Source organism: Denticeps clupeoides, chromosome 2 (assembly GCF_900700375.1).
Source record: "Denticeps clupeoides chromosome 2, fDenClu1.1, whole genome shotgun sequence".
Lineage (NCBI taxonomy): Eukaryota > Metazoa > Chordata > Actinopteri > Clupeiformes > Denticipitidae > Denticeps > Denticeps clupeoides.
This window is the reverse complement of record NC_041708.1, coordinates 21,360,105-21,376,719: the sequence shown is the minus strand read 5'-3', so window position 1 is coordinate 21,376,719 and position 16,615 is coordinate 21,360,105. Positions and strand designations below refer to the sequence as shown.

The following is a 16,615-nucleotide window of genomic DNA, read 5'->3' as shown; positions in this document are numbered from 1 at the left end:
CTTATGAGTCGGTTCAGAATGGGTCAAATGGTGGTATGTTGAATTACACGAAGGGATGTTATAAAAGATCAAAACAATTTAAAAGAGAATTGTCTTTGTCTAAGACGGTAATGAAACAAACCAAACAAAAAAACAAAAAAAACTCAAGAACAGCATGAAAAACCTCCAAACACCGCAGACAAGCATCGCTCAAGTTCCTGACCAGCTTCTCCACCCTAAATAACAGGACTGACATTTAGGCCACAAACAGCATTCTCTCTTTCTGTCTCCCCATGCTTCACTCCAGACAAGAAAAAGTGCAAGAATCCATGATTAGATTTGGCCTTATTTACTGAAACGTGTGGGGTTTTTTGTCAGCGTGTAATGTTGTTTGTGTGTGTGTGTGCACAGTGTGTACGTGTGTTTGTGCATGCATCTATACCATGCCAGTTTGAGTGTACTCATGCTTACTACATGTGAGCGGTTAGCCTGGCTCCATGAAGCAGGGATGATTGTCTTCTGCTGAGGGTCGGACTTCATGTGGTCGTAATCTTAAGTGCTCAAAGCCATTTTGAGTCCACGTAACACCCAGCCAGAATGCAAACATTGGTGGTGAAGCCTGCAACTAACATGCGGAATGGGGAAAACAGAACCCCCTACCTGTTGTTTGGATCGGAGATCTTGTTTCTGCACATTACAATGGCAATTTTGCAATTCAAGTTTCCAGCACCTAAAAGAAAGAAGATGTTAAGAGGAAGCAGAAGTGCAAACAAACACATTGTACATTCTTCATTCTGCTTATGGGGGAAAACATAGTGGAACATATGGAGGGATATACGTTTTGCATGGCTGCTGATCCCACAATTCTATTGTGATCAGAAGCCATAACAACACTCAACAGATCATAAGGTCATAAGCTAAAGCTTAGCTTTTTTTTAAAGCTGATTGATATTCGAAGGAGATGATTTTGAAAACCAAGGTCAACTAAACAGTGAAAAGCTCTACACAAAAACCCATTTAATCTGCCAATCTGACAAAAAGGGGTCAAAACTCCAGTCCAGACACGGCTCATGTTGTAAGTTACTGGAAACCTCCATACCTGTAGAGAGGAACTTTTATCAGCATCAATCAGTTCCACTGGAATACTGTATGTTCATTAACCCAAGTCTGTCACTTTTCTAATAATTCGTGATGCTTTAAAACAATTTTCAGTGATCTTGGAAAAGCTAGAAACAGTTCCACTGATTTAATAAGCAATAGAACCAACTTCACACTAGCACAGTAAACACTGTATCAGTAGATGTGGTTCGACTACATCAATATTTCTAACTTTTCTAATTTTTGATTTTTTTTTTTTCATGTTTTTCCTTCATTTCTAAATGGCCATAAACATCTGAACAGTTGTATATGGTCAGAAGGTGCTAAATGTGTGCCAAATTTCAAATTCAGTAGACATTCAAACCACATCTGTGTTTACAAATGTAACAAACAGGCATTTTGTCCTGTTGCCATCCTCTTTGGAGTTCAATCTCCTACCATTTTTGATGGGATCCACTGTGATCCGATGTTCCTCTGACTGGGTTGTTGTTTTCTATGTCACCCTATGGCTGGCTGTTTTGATTTTCTCGAAAAACACAGGAAGAACCATATCTTGATATTTAAATTACTTCGTTAACATCTTCCTTTGCGATCTCCTCTCAGCAGATGGAAGCAGCCCCCAGTGGGCCTGACAATAGGCACAGTGTTTCTTAGCACGATGAGCAAGTACGGCTTTGCTCTGCACATATCTTTCGAAATTGAGGCCAAATGTTCAACCTTAGTTGAACATGTCCCACATTTCTTTGTGATTGAATCTAGCATGAAAAGCTACAATGGGCTAGAAGTTTTATTTTTCTCTTTTACTGGCTATTATTGGTCCTCATAAAGTCAGGAACAAGAACCATGGATTATTTGTAATCCAGTGTGTAATGTATCAGTGTTTGCTGCCATTAAATACTATGAAAGTCAAAATTATATCTTGTTTTGTATATTTAGTCTTGGTACACTACATCATGTGCAGCACAAGTTAAACCTAAAGCTTTTGGTTGCGTTATAAACTGTTATAGATCAGGGCCAGTCTTTTATGTACGTCAAGAGACAGACTAAAGAGAACCACCAGTGGGCGCTCTTACACACCAGACGCCTTGGTACCAGTCACAGACTGCTGCGCACACCTTGCCTGAGGAAAATGGGTGGGACATGATGAAATCATTAATTTCCTGTTCTTAACTCACTCAAATTCAGTTACCAGTGACATACGGACACCAGATCAGCCTATTTCGATATCCTCCTCACTGTCTCTACCACTCATGAACGCACAAGTAACCAAAAGGCAGACTGAAACACAATATAGATCCCACTCTACACATGTGAAAGTGATTGATTTTGTTGTTGTGATACACAGCAAGCACAGCCCACAGTGAACACAATGAAATATGTCAGAAAGGACCTATATATAATGCAAAACACTCAAATAGTTATGAAAATGTGATTTAGGGAGAGTGTTGTTTTCAAGAGATCTGGTGAAAGAACCGTAGGTTGGCCTGTCACATCTCCAGAAGCATATTAATGTCCTTCTATAAAGCAAAAAATCTGCAGATGGAAAACACTAGATTAGAGCTCAAAAAGCAGGATTGTTCAGTCTCTATACATATCATGTAATTGTATTAGGAACACTACTATAAATTCTACAAAAGTCATTATTACTAAATATGGAATATTTAGTAATATGGAATATGGCATGTTTTAAATCCTTTCATGCAAAAATGTGTAGTTTGAGAAGCGTGCATATTTGGTGGAAAGTCAGTGCAGCTGACCCCCTTCAGAAATTCAGAGAGGCACTTCTGCATACCTCTGTTATAAAGACTTTTTGTGGTCATCCTGTCAGCATGAAGGATTCTGGCCACTCTTCCCCTCAAAACTGCTGCAGATTTTTAACATATGAGAATTTCACTCACGGTATGCAGTGGATTCAATGATATGGAGCGGTCTGGTGTGAAGGTGTTCACATGTCTAGGGCAGAAAGCATGTGTGGAATGACAAAAACACTCCAACAGTTCTACACAGACATGTGCCGAGTGGCAGGAATCTGCCATATGGAGTAAATATGGTTTGGGGAAAAAAATAAAAAATCCAGTCACGCTTTTTTTTTCCCCCACACTTTTTTTCTCTTTGTCTGCAAAGGTGCTAAAGCGATATAAAGAAATAACAAGCAATATTTTTAAAGCGCTTTAGTGCATGAGCCATGTTCACAAAAGTCACATAACGGATATTCTCTGTCACTCAACGCTTCACGGAACTAGCACTATGCCAAATTAATTTACCTTGGCTCCTCTACCTCTTTATGTCTATTGGCATGTATCCTGTATGGAATGAAAATCCCATTTATACGTATAAAATTTGTTTTTCATTTAGTACATTTTATATTTTTATTCAGCTCATTTTTCACTGTTTTATTTTGGTGCATGTGCAGCATCTAGAATTCCAATGGGATGAATATTTTTTATGCATGCAGTAAAATCGGGCATATAAATGGTGATAAAAAACTTTAGATAAAAGACAACATTTCAGTGATATATGATTATATCAGACATATAAAATACTTTTTTATATTGATTTTTTTGTTTATCATTTTTGCCATTTATATTTTTACATTTAACAATTCTATTTACAACAGTTCTGGATCTTTTATTCTTCTGGGTGTTACTTAATAGGCCAAATATAGAATTATAAAAATACATATGTTTAAAGTAGACCCTGGAGCCCGGCTTCATGAGCAATCTAGACCTGCTGCTGCCCAGAAGCTTCTTAGATGCATCTATGGGAACAATAAGGGACACAAATATGCAAACTGCCCTTACTCTACATACAGACACATCCACCCATGCCTAGGGCTTCCTTTGGCATCAAATAAGCAAGTGAGCTTCCAATGCAACCATGGGGTGTGTGTGTTTATATGCATGTCTAACTGCTTGCTATGACAGCAACTAACAAGAACAGTATACAGTTTAACAGTAACAGATTAACAGATGCAGAGACGGTGTTCCTGTCGGCGTGCCCGGGCGTGCCCAAAATATCCCAGGCATCCAGATGCCACATCATGGGGATGGGAGAGCATGCAGCAAATAAAAGATGTGGTCAGGCACAAAGTCACATATTTTAGGATGTGCTTATGCATAGGTGTGGGAGGAACAAATACATACTGGGGTAAATAATTAGCTTTTTGTTATCTTTTCTAATACACTATAATATATATAGTCTTTAAATGTGAAAAATCCTAATTAAAACACATCCTTGGTGCTGACTGCAGGTGCTAAGATTAAATCTGATCCTGATTCTTCACCAGGAGTCTATGCCTTCTTTGATTTTGTTCAAATCCATTGATCTAAATCAAAGTACAAATAAAAGCATTCCAAAGAAGTTTTTTTTTTTAATAGGGTGTGCATATGGATTACAGAAGAAGGTCACAGCTCTTCCACAGGAAAAAAAAAACAGAAACCAGTTGGATCGCATGCTTGCTCCCTTTACAACCAAACAAAGCATTTCTGTGTCACAATAAGCAGATAAAAAAAAAAAAACCCTCTATTACAGAAGATAAAATTACAAAATGGTGCACGGTGCTGAAAAGCATGAATCAGGGAGGAATGTTTTGTAATTAAAACAAAGATCTATCTATTCACACGAGACTCCATATTTCATTGTTTATTATTTGGATTCATTTACTTTAACCTTACTTAAACCTTAACCGCTGTATTCCCATGAAAACGCACAGACAAACTTTCCATATCATCACGATCCAACACGCAAACACCAGCACATCTACAAAAGCAAATCCACATGTCCCAAAGAGAAAAAAAAAAAAAAAACATGCACACACACACACACACACATCATGCATGCAGACACACACACACACACACCTCAGAACCGGAGGAAACACCGCAGAGCCCTCCACAGCTGACTCAGGGTGTGGGTGTGAGACTGGAAGAAAACAAGACTGGGAGACATGGAGCAGGAGAGGCGGTTTAACCTGTGAGCAGCGAGGACAGAGCGTTACTCTTTGAAACCAAAGACACACAGACAGAGACACATACCCTACTCTGCAACTTGTTTTTGTGAACAGAAAGGAATTTGCTTTAAAAGGGACCTTCATCAAACGGTAAGAGTTTTCTGTAATATAAATAACGTTTTAAACCTTTGTTTTCTGTTAGGATGGATATTTCTGTGTTTAAAAGATGAGTAAATTTACTTAATGCTTATGAGTTGCTTGGTCTCTCATGTCATTTTGGGATTTTTTGGTAGTCAAAGTGACTCCAGTCAAAAGGTTTATAGGTTCATTTTAAAATAATATCTGTGCACCAAGAATGTAGTAGCATATTAGTAATGCAGTCCTCAAAAGCAGAAATAAAAATTGATTCTATTATGAAGAATTAACACAAAAATTGCCACAGTTGGCAACAAAATCCTGAATGGTGAAAATTACATTTTGCATTTATGCCATTTAACAGACACCCTTATCCAGAGTGAATTACAATCAATATTCACAGGGGCAGTCCCCTCTAGGAGACAATCGAGGTAAAGTGTCTTGTTCAGGGACAAAATAGTTCATAAGAAAGTGTTTTACCCACTAGGCTACTCCAAAAATCTAGCATTAATCAAGACATTCATATTTATATGTAAATATTTAAAAGCAATGTCCAACTTAATTGAAAAAATCATTATAATATGCTGTTAGAGAAATGGACCTACATCTAGCTATGTTTCTGTAAAGCTTCACGCTCTTAATTGCAGCCATTCCTAAATGGAAACAAAGATGGGTCTGTCTGGCCCAGTAACATGTGTATATTCTTACAAACACACACATCTGTGCAAAGCCAGAAAAATATTGACACATTTGACTCTGTCAATGGTGTTCTTGTAACGCTGATGCGCCTGTGGATAATAAACTGCTCTCCCACCGCAGTCACCTACCCAGACCGTTGTGACATCACAGAACCAACAACGCAGGGCAATGACACTGAGAACTGGACCTTGCTTTTGGGAAAAGTCCAGTCTGCCCTATGTGTATGTGTGTGTGTGTGTGTGTGTGTGTGTGTGCGTGTGCAAAAAGTGTAATACAGTGTGAATTTGATTAATCAGACTAATCAGAAAACCAGAGAAATCATACACATTAACAAAAATGTGAAGAAAGAAAAAAATCAATACCAAAATTGGACAGCAGAGTATGATGGAGAATGCTGTGTGTACAAAATTGCGTGTGTGTGTGTGTGTGTGTGTGTGTGTGTGTGTGTGTGTGTATATATATACACATACATACATACATACATACACACATATACACACACGCACACACACACACACACGCACACACACACACACACACAATTTTGCACACACAGCATTCTCCAAATTAGGACACCCCCACATATTATCCCACTTTAAATGGTTAAAATCACACACAGCTGTATCACCTCGGGTGCATTGTTACCCAGCATTGTAAAGGAGCGTTGCCCTGGTTAAACCTCAGATTCGTTTGGTGTGCTCCTGACTGTTGAAGTGTTGAAGTGAGCACCATGGTGAGATCTAAAGAGCTGTCTGATACCCTCAGAAAGAAGATTGTGGCCACTTATGAGTCTGGTAAGGGGTTTAAAAAGATCTCAAAAGAATTTGACATCAGCCATTCCACCATCCGAAAAATTGTTTAGAAGTGGAGGACATTCAAAACAACTGCCACCATGCCCAGGTCTGACCGTCCAAGCAAACTGACCCCCAGAGCAGACCGTAAGATGCTCAAAGAAGTCATCAAAAATCCTAAAATGTCATCAAGGGAACTACAGCAGGCTCTGGCTACTGTCAATGTGAAGGTGCATGACTCTACTATCAGAAAGAGACTACACAAGTTTGACTTTCATGGGAGGTGTGCAAGGAGGAAACCATTGCTCTCTAAGGGAAACATTAAGAGAGAAGACTAAAGCTTGCCAGAGCAAATGTAGACAAAGACAATGACTTCTGGAATAATGTCCTTTGGACACCAGACACCTTTTCCAAGAAAATAACCTCATACCAACTGTGAAGCATGGAGGTGGCAGTATCTTGATTTGGGGATGCTTTGCTGCAGCAGGACATGGCCAGCTCACCATTATAGAATCCATCATGAATTCTACTGTGTATCAGAGGGTGCTTGAAGAACATGTGAAACCATCTGCAAATTAAGCTGAAGCGGAACTGGATACTGCAACGTGACAATGACCCAAAGCATACCAGCAAATCCACCAAGTACTGCCTAAAAACTAAGAAGTGGAGAGTCCTGATCTTAATCCCATTGAGATGCTGTGGGGTGACTTGAAACGGGCTGTACATGCAAGAAAACCCTCAAACTTCTCACAGCTGAAAGAATTCTGCGTTGAGGAGTGGGGCAAACTTTCTTCTGATCAATGTCAGAGACTGGTAAAAGGCTACCAATGGCGTCCCACCGAAGTTATATCATCCAAAGGGTGCAACACTAGCTATAGGGTGTCCTAAAATTTTCCTCCATTAAAATACACCTTTTTTTTTTTTAAATATATATATACCCACTTAATAATTTTTTAAAAGATTATAGAAATTTTACATAAATAAGCTGCACTTATAATAAATAAATAAGCTTCAATAAGCCGCAAATGTCCCAGTTGACATGAGATATTAACGGGGCAAGTTACAGAAAAGATTTAGTAAACCTTTAATTAAATAAATGTAATATCCACAACTACATATATACTGCAAATGGACTTTTCAGAACAGAGCTTTTAACAGTACAAAAGCTGTCTTCTTCAGTATCGGAATTGAACAGCCTGAAGGTATGCTATTACTTAGTCACACTTGGTGAAAATACAGAAATCTTCCAGCAAAAGTCATTGATGCCAATCTTATTGTTAAGCAGGTATGTTGCGCACATATTGTTTTTAAAAACAAGCCCATCATTGGAGACTGAACAAGTCATGGAGGTACGGGAAAGTGTGCTTATGATTGATTTCGAGCTGTTGTAGGGCGATGGTAAATTGCGAATGCATAGCCGCATTCTTGCTTACCGTACCGTAGTGTCGCTTTCCCATAACACACTCTAAATTAGCTGGCTGGAGAGCATGCTGGTGAGGTTGAACGTGCTACCGAAAGTTAAATGTGTTAGCTTACCTATATAAACAATAAATTAGCTGCATTGAGAAAAAAGTGGCTACTTATAGTCCGGATTTTATGGTAATCAATGCATAATTATCTGAATGCAAAAAGAGTTTTCCATGCCACAATGTAGTTCTCCCTCAAAAAGGTTCAATTAACAAAAGAAAATCTATGGTTTTATATAGAATATTTAGCTTTTATAAGTATTATTAGCATTATTTGTATTGGAGTCTAGCAAATTTTGGGTTTAAGATATTGTGTTTTTGTGCTCCCACTAAGATACAAATACACACGCGCACAAAGTCTCTCATTCTGTCCAACAGCTGTTGAAGAGGAGCAACAATTGCAGTCAATTTTTTGCTACACCAAAAATTAACAAAAAAAAAAAAAAAAAAAACAGGGTTAAATAATCTGCATGCCTAACAACTATATTGTTAGGAGGCATTGAGATTCCAAAGTGAATTTTCACCACACGGCTTCTATTTCTATCGAATAAATAGATGACTCTTTACAGTGAAATATTTAGCCAACTCCATTGACAAGATTACATTGGCTGACCTCCGAGGTGTACAATTGTACAGATGAATACTGGGTGGATCTCACACCAAAATCTCCCTGATCTGCTCCCAGATCACCATGCTCTGGATTAATGACCAATGGTGATGACTGGTGTTTGAACATGAAAATATAATAATTACATTTTAAGCACCACCTTTGTTTATTAAAAATGTGTCTTACTTTACATCATCAGATGGACCACACAGGAGCAGAAGACTATGAACATGAGAACTTCACATCCGACTACTACGATGACTTTGGTGTTTGTGACAAACAGGAGGTGCGTTCCTTTGCTGGGCTCTTCCTCCCCATGGTATATGCCTTGGCCCTTGTTGTGGGCCTTGCAGGCAACTCTCTGGTCGTGGTGGTCTACCTCGCTCAGAAGCGGCTAAGGACCCTCACTGACGTCTACATCCTCAACTTGGCTTTCGCCGACCTGCTCCTCCTGCTCACCCTGCCGTTCTGGGCAGCTGACGCGGTCAACGGCTGGGAAATTGGAGTCGCCGCCTGCAAGCTGACCTCTGCGCTCTACGCCACCAACTTCAACTGTGGCATGTTGCTGCTGGCCTGCATTAGCGTGGACCGCTACCGCGCCTTAACAGCGCACCAACGCTCCTTGGCCTCTGGCCCAGCACAAAGTTCTCCCCACAGGCAGAGGGTCTTCATTTGCCTCCTTGTCTGGCTGACAGCCTCTGTGCTTGGCTTGCCGGACATGGTCTTTTCCACAGTCACGCAGCACTCGGGTGGGCGAAAGGCCTGCCACGCCGTGTACCCAAGTCACATGGCTCAAGCGGCCAAGGCCAGCCTTGAGCTTCTGGAAGTGTCCCTGGCCTTTCTGCTGCCATTTGTAGTGATGCTCGTGTGCTACGGTCAGGTGGGCCGAGTGTTAAGCCAGGCAGCCTCTGCCGGGGTGAGGGGGGTGCGTCGATGGAAGGCCTTCCGGGTTCTCGTGGTGGTTGTTGGCGTGTTTCTGCTCACCCAGCTGCCATACAACGTGGTCAAGTTGGTCCGAGCGATGGACATAATCTACATGCTGGTACAGGACTGCGAGGTGAGCAAGTCCCTGGACCGTGCCACTCAAGTAACTGAGAGTCTCGCGCTGACTCACTGCTGCCTGAACCCCATGCTGTACGCCTTTGTGGGCTCGTCCTTCCGCATGCACGTTCTGAAGGCTGCGAAGCGCTTCACGCGCACCGGAAGACACTACAGCCAACAGGGACACCCCGAGCTGGGGGAAGTCTCACTGCAGATGCGATCACAAGCAAATGCAGAAAGACATTCAGAATCAGAACAGTCTGGGGAGACTAGCACCTTCACAATATGATTAAAAAAAAAAAAAAAAATGTTATTCCCAAAAGGTCCCAAAGACTATGCCATATGATGGGAGTCTCAACAGTAGACAATTTTCCCCACCTGTTGCTTAGGCAGCATCTTTAACAATGACTTTAAATATGTCTAGTGCCAATAGGAATGATGTTTCTTTTTAATGAGATGTGGCTGGGCACAGTCGAACATGTAAGTACCATGATTTCAGCAAAGAAAGGGATTTTGCTAACTTTTGCCCAAAACACACCTCTGGACAAAAGTTATGGCTGGTTTGTCCCCTGTCAAAATGACAGGACAGGTCCGCTTTATGCTATGTGTTAGATCAAAAAAGCTCAGAGGAACTTGTCTAGGCCATAGACAGGATTTTGCACAGTGTGTGACTACGAAACTTCATTGAAGAAGTCGAATGATTATGACGGCCGAGCGTAACCAGCTACAACATGTGGCTAGCTCAGCAGTGTGTGTGTGTGTGTGTGTGTGTGTGTGTGTGTGTGTGTGTGTGTTGTGGAGTCTCACCATTAGACTGTTACTAGTCAAGTGGCAACACAGCGTAGTCACATGCAGAAAAAGAGTTATGCAAATCAAGGGCATATTCAGTATCACATGTACCTTGTTCAGTTTTAATTATTTTGTAAATAGTAAAGTTATACCTAAGTGTACATTATATTACAGCTTACTCTGTTAAGGGCTCCATTTTTGACATGTTTGAGGGCTTTGTTTCTTTGTTTAAGTTTGTGCCATGGTTTAAACTTTAGTACAAACTAGGGCTGTGAGATATGGCATAAAATTCATATTATGATATAAATTTAATCATAGAATGTACATAGTGGTATATAATTTGGTAATTAATTTAAACATAACTGATTTTGAAAGGTTAACATGTGTCCATAGCAAAGGCAGAGCGGCAGGAAGATACACCAACGCGTATCAACTTAAACGTATACCAGATAAAACAATATCCAGCAATTCTACTCAAAGTGGACTTTGTCACACCCATAAGGCCAGTGAAATACCACGTATTTGTATGATGCGAGTGATTATATATGATAATATTATTTTCTGTTTTCAGCTGTAGACTTTACATAAAAAATATTGCCAGATAATATTTAAATAACACTATGCATATTCGTTTTTTACCATGCAGTCCCTCCAGTATTCCAAGATTTTACTTTGTGATTTTTAAACTCATAAATACTTTTTTGCACAGGGCACCAAACAGGCTAAGACTTCCCCTAGTTATTTCCATGAGCACTGTCAGTACGCAGTCGCAGGCATGGAATTGATCGGGCAAGTGGTGCGGATTGGACACTGACACTCGCGCGGCACTTCATAAACGGGAAAGTGCACAGTGACCGGCGGATTGCTGACAGATTGACGGCTTGTTTTATTTTATTTATAGTATTTTTAAGACTTTTAAACTCTAGCTTTTTTATTTTTTATATCATTTAATAGCATTTTAAATGATTTGTAAGGCCTTATATTTTTGGAAATTCAAATTTAAGACTTAAGGATCCACAGAAACCCTGATGTGCACTCAGTGGTCTCGCCCAAAACTAATGGCTCGTGCTGCAAGTAGGCATGGTTTTGTGAAGGATTATATAAATCAAAATCTCTCCCGTGGGCAAAATGTATATCGCATACCGTTTACACCATGCAGCCCCAAAAGGAACCATAAAACATTTATAAAGAGAACAGGATTTCTAATTCTCATATCCATATCCAAATGACTTAATGAAAGTCTCACAAAAGGTGCAATCAAACAATTTTAAATGTCAATGCAATGAAAATTGATAAAACTGAAAATACAATATAAATCATTACACTTTTACACTACATTTGTAGTGTAAACTGAAGTGAAGTGATTGTCACATAAACAGCAGCACAGCACACAGTGCACACAGTGAAATTTGTCCTCTGCATTTAACCCATAACCCTTAGTGAGCAGCCATGACAGGCGAAACTTTCCGAGAGACACTTCAGATACATTTTTTTTTTTGCGAATGATATAAATCTTTATTTATATCATTATTTATAAAAATAATCCCATATAACATCCACATATTTGTTTATAGTTTTATAGTTTTATAGTTTTTTGAGAGACATTTGTATTGCAGATAGCTGAGACAGCCATCAGTCATTTTGACATGCATTAATCTTTTCATTTGAACTGTTCCAAAAAGGAATTTGTTTATTACACAACAAATGTATTGCATTAATAAACATGTAAACATTGATTTGTGGAATACACAAGCACAGGTTAATATCCACCAATTAAGTGGGATATTTTCCTCTGTATGAACAATATTCCTATCTGATCAAATAAAAGTATTTGTGTTGCTGATTATTTCAATAGCCTCATATCTCACATGATCTGGACTTCCAGCACAGCCTATGGAGAGGACCAAAGTAACACACACACGGACACCAAGGGAGCATTTCCATCTGATTCTAATGTATTATGTGGCTTAGGGGAGGGATGGAAGTGAATAGTTTGATTACTCAGTGGGGTTGCTGCTGCGCAGCCCAAAAACGATTCAAATAACAAAGAGAGCGTGTGTGGCAGAGGAAGACAGGGGCGAACAGAGAGGGATGTTTTTCTCTCCGAGCTGTAGTAGTCATGCTGTGGCAGAAAGCATAATGAAGGATCTCATTAAAATCCCCAATTTAGTTTTTTTCTTATGTTATTTTAACTCATTCTCTGCATGTAACTACAGAAGGCCCTTGTGGGGACCTCGGTGAGCTTTTCCACCCCTTTGAAAGGAAAACAGCATGTAAACTGTTCTTACATTTTTTACTCTGTTTCTTCCACAAACTCAAACTGAAAACGGTCCCATCCAATCAACATCAACGAAGTGGAGCCAATTTTACACATTATTTCTCTCAAAGAGGAGGCTTGAGGAGCGGTTTCTGTGAATTGTGTAGTTAGGTGTATGTATATCTTTGATTTGAGGGCACAACTTGCTCGGGGGTTAGTGGTCACCGCCCTCTTCTAGAAATGCTACAAAAAACACTGGTGGAGGTGTGCTCAATAACACTTCTCAGACACTTTGGTGTCTTTTGTTTCGCAGTAAACACAATAGGAGACCAGAAAAAGTTCCCACATATCTACAGGAAGAGACCACAAGGAACGTCAAAAGAGGAACAAGAACACCAGTTCCCGGAGGGAACCAAACCAGTCGACAACACACCTCCCAGGAATCAGTTGGTCATAGGAGTATCTGCATTTTTAGGGTTTCTCTACAGAGGTATTGCAAAGTCTACACAACACACAATCTCAGGCACACACATTTACAGCATTTGGCAGATGCTTACATAAAGTGCTTTAAAATGCTAATCATTGAAATCATTCATTGGGTTCACTAGGACCCGATCTGTAAATACCATTAGTTTAATAACTCTGTACCAAAACTTTCCTTTTTAAATACATGTAAGCATATTTTAATCAAAGTTTTTCCTAAATGGGAAAGCTTTTAGCTCATGTTTGAAGATCTTTAGTGATTTTTTAAATCTAATACTATCAGCTACAGGAAGCCAGTAGAGGGAATATAGCAGTGGAGTAGTGTGGGAGAATTTGAGAAGTAAAGTCATGCCACACCGTTCTGGATTGGCTGGAGAGGTCGAGTAGTGCTTCTGGCAAACCAGCCAGTAGTGAGTTAAAGTAGTTCAGTTTGGAGATGACTAGAGACTCCAATTTTGTTGAGAAGGAACTGACATGAGCAAGAATTACTGCCAATGAGCGATGAGTAGGAGAGGGAACTGTCCATGGTTGCCACAAGGCTGTGTGCAGAAGGAGAGATTGGAGAATTGTCCATGGAGCTTTTAAGATCCTACTGTGGGGAGGAGTCAACTGGAGTTAATAGCAGTTTGGTTTGCTGGGGCTGAGTTTCAGATGATTAGTTGCAATTCAGACAAGCAAACAGACATCTTGGTGGACCTGTGGACATCTGCTGGCAGAAAAGAGAGGGAGAGTTGGGTATTATCTGCATATCAGTGGTGGGATAATCTATGCAAGGATATGACCTCACCAAGAGGCCAAGTACCAAGCCCTGAAGGACATCAGTGGAGAACTTACGAGGAGCAGATGTGGTTCCTTTCCATGTCATCTGATAACAATTATTAAGAATTAAGAATTCTAGCCTTTTTGAAGGTTGTTGGGACAAGATAAGATATTTTCAGACCTTATTTTAAATATATATTTTTAATAATGAATTGGAGTAGACAGTATATGTATAGCATACAGTATAGCACAGTGCAGCATAATATTCTATAATTTATTGGAATGTACAGTATACTATATGACTGATTTATACATAAGATGATCAACAAGTTGAAAAATGTCAAAAACAAAACAAAAAAACCCACACATGGTAAGACCACACATGGTAAGAACAATCTATCGAAGTAGGGGCTCTTAAAGAGTTTACATTGTAACCCTCATCCTTATAAATGTCAGATAATTTTATAATATATTAAGTGGCGCAACCATCAAGGCCTTTCGTAAAAGCACTTCAAAGGCCCAGAGGTGACATTATATATCAGAGTGACATGAAACACTCGAAACACTCAGAGGCTCTTCCAATTTTGCAGGAAAATTATTAGCATTTAAATTGCGTTTGACATGCTGCCGGCATATTTACAAGGTAACTCAAATCTGCAAACATTTGACTGCAGGACTGAAACAATCCCTAGGCACTCAGTTATCCAACTGCACCATCTATATACAGTTTTAATTTCTTTATTTGAGTCCCAAAATTCAAAACAATCTTTACATAATGGAACCCACCAGTCTGCCCAATCACCGCATTTTTACTATGAATGTAGTGACTTACAATTGCCTGTGACCTGCAACAATATGACTATTTATGACTAGCTTATGCGCACAAACCAAACCACCAAATATAAATACTATACAAAGCCATTTGGAACCAGGAATAGCTCATTTGTGCAGTAAAAATTTGTTTTAATAAGCTTCATCTATGCATGAACCAAAACAGCCTATATCCTTACGCCTTATCGTTCCAATCCATGATACAAACATCAGGCCTGTTGGCAGCTGAATCAGAAAACACTGCCCAAGGAGAACATTAGTGGTCTGACAAAGCAGTTGGTGTGGATTATCCCCAGATGGAAAGGTTTAAGGTGGTTTGGTTGTAAAGTAAGAGCTTTAACAGTTTGGGCGTCATGGTTCGGTACATGAAGTTGTACGCAAAATACACAGTGAATGTGAGAAGATTGATTAACAGAACAAACTTTTTCAAGCACGCGTTTCACATTGAAGCATTTAACTGCAGGCTTTAGCAAGCTTAGCTGCAGGACATTTCTCAGTACTTCTCTCTTTTTTTATGCAGCTCCATAATACCAGGCTATAGACCACTCTGGAATGCCCTAAATTACATGCCCAACATTTCACAGGTCAGCAACAACTATGGTAGCTGCACCTGGATCTTTGCAGGAATCGGGCAGGAAATCTACTCTAGCTTTGCAGTAAATGATGGTGAAAAAGACAACATATGTTCCTTAAAGGTCCCCCTGACATGAAAATTTCACTTTGTGAGATTATTTAACAATATTTTACGATGTCCCCTCTGCCCCTGGCTGTGGTCCTGCAGTGGCTAGAAATGGTGATATGTGTAAAGAGTGCTTTTGCCATTCTGCTTCACCGTTCATAGAACAGCAGTTAAGATAGGAATTGCCCCCCTTATGTCATCATAAGGGCATTTAATTTTTGCTGGAAAACCACAGACACAATTTCCTGTCTATGTCAAACATTGCATTTGGTGAAAGGTGTTGATGTCATTTCTGTGAATGCCCGCTCAACTTCTATAGCCCTCTCTCCTACACATACTGAAAAGGTGCGTCCTGGGGAAATCTCATTGTGGGACTGGCTCAAAGTGGTTGGAATTCTGCAACAAGGGCGAATTTCCGAGAGACACTTCAGATACTATTTTTTTTTGTGAATGTTAGACAATCGAAAAAAAAAAAATCTATTAGTAGATTGGAGCAGCGTACCAATAAACCATTACAAGGTGGACAGCATTACACATTTTCACAATGCACCTTTAAATGTGTCCGCCATTCTGCAATTTAATCAAAGCGCCATGACACAAACTGTCCCACACAAACAAACAAATGGCACAAAACAAACCCTCGCAGCATGAGACCCAGGTTTCTTCGTCGCACAGCAGCATCATGCCAGGAAAGAGTCTGGCCCAAATATTCTCATGATATTTTCCAGAAATACATTTAGCCTAATTGCTTGTTTATGCAGAATTTATGTCACAGCTTTTATAGCTTACAGATGAAAAGATGAAAAGAAAATGTGTTTTGGTTCTAAGCAACTACAATAAAAGAATAACTAGATAATAAAAAAAAATTAAAACAAGATACTAAAAGACCTTCTGCAGGCATATTAGCATTACCTAAGATGGTATTTCAAGCTTTTTGAGGACAAATGGCTACAGCTACATAACACATGTATTATAAAACACAACTGTCTACAGAGCAAACCACTTATAGTGATCTCATCTGTCGGTGAAAAACTGATCACTATCAGATGGTC

General features: G+C 39.6%; 2 protein-coding genes across 3 annotated transcripts in view; one reads left to right on the top strand and one right to left on the bottom strand.

The window, feature by feature from the left end:
• The window catches only part of acad11 (acyl-CoA dehydrogenase family, member 11), a 33,255-nt gene that overhangs the window by 4,534 nt on the left and 12,106 nt on the right, over window positions 1-16,615 (bottom strand). For both annotated transcript variants that reach the window (XR_003743223.1, XM_028962540.1), the window contains exon 14: window positions 640-709. Coding sequence is in view for 1 of the 2 variants with exons in the window: in XM_028962540.1 (XP_028818373.1) it covers window positions 640-709 (70 nt within the window). In the remaining variant the exon portion in view is untranslated. The remainder of the gene's footprint in view (window positions 1-639; window positions 710-16,615) is intronic.
• On the top strand, window positions 4,904-10,082 carry ackr4b (atypical chemokine receptor 4b). The gene is made up of 2 exons (XM_028962570.1): window positions 4,904-5,176; window positions 8,924-10,082. Exon 2 carries the CDS (start codon window positions 8,924-8,926, stop codon window positions 10,052-10,054), a length of 1,131 nt encoding a protein of 376 aa, XP_028818403.1. The 5' UTR covers window positions 4,904-5,176; the 3' UTR covers window positions 10,055-10,082.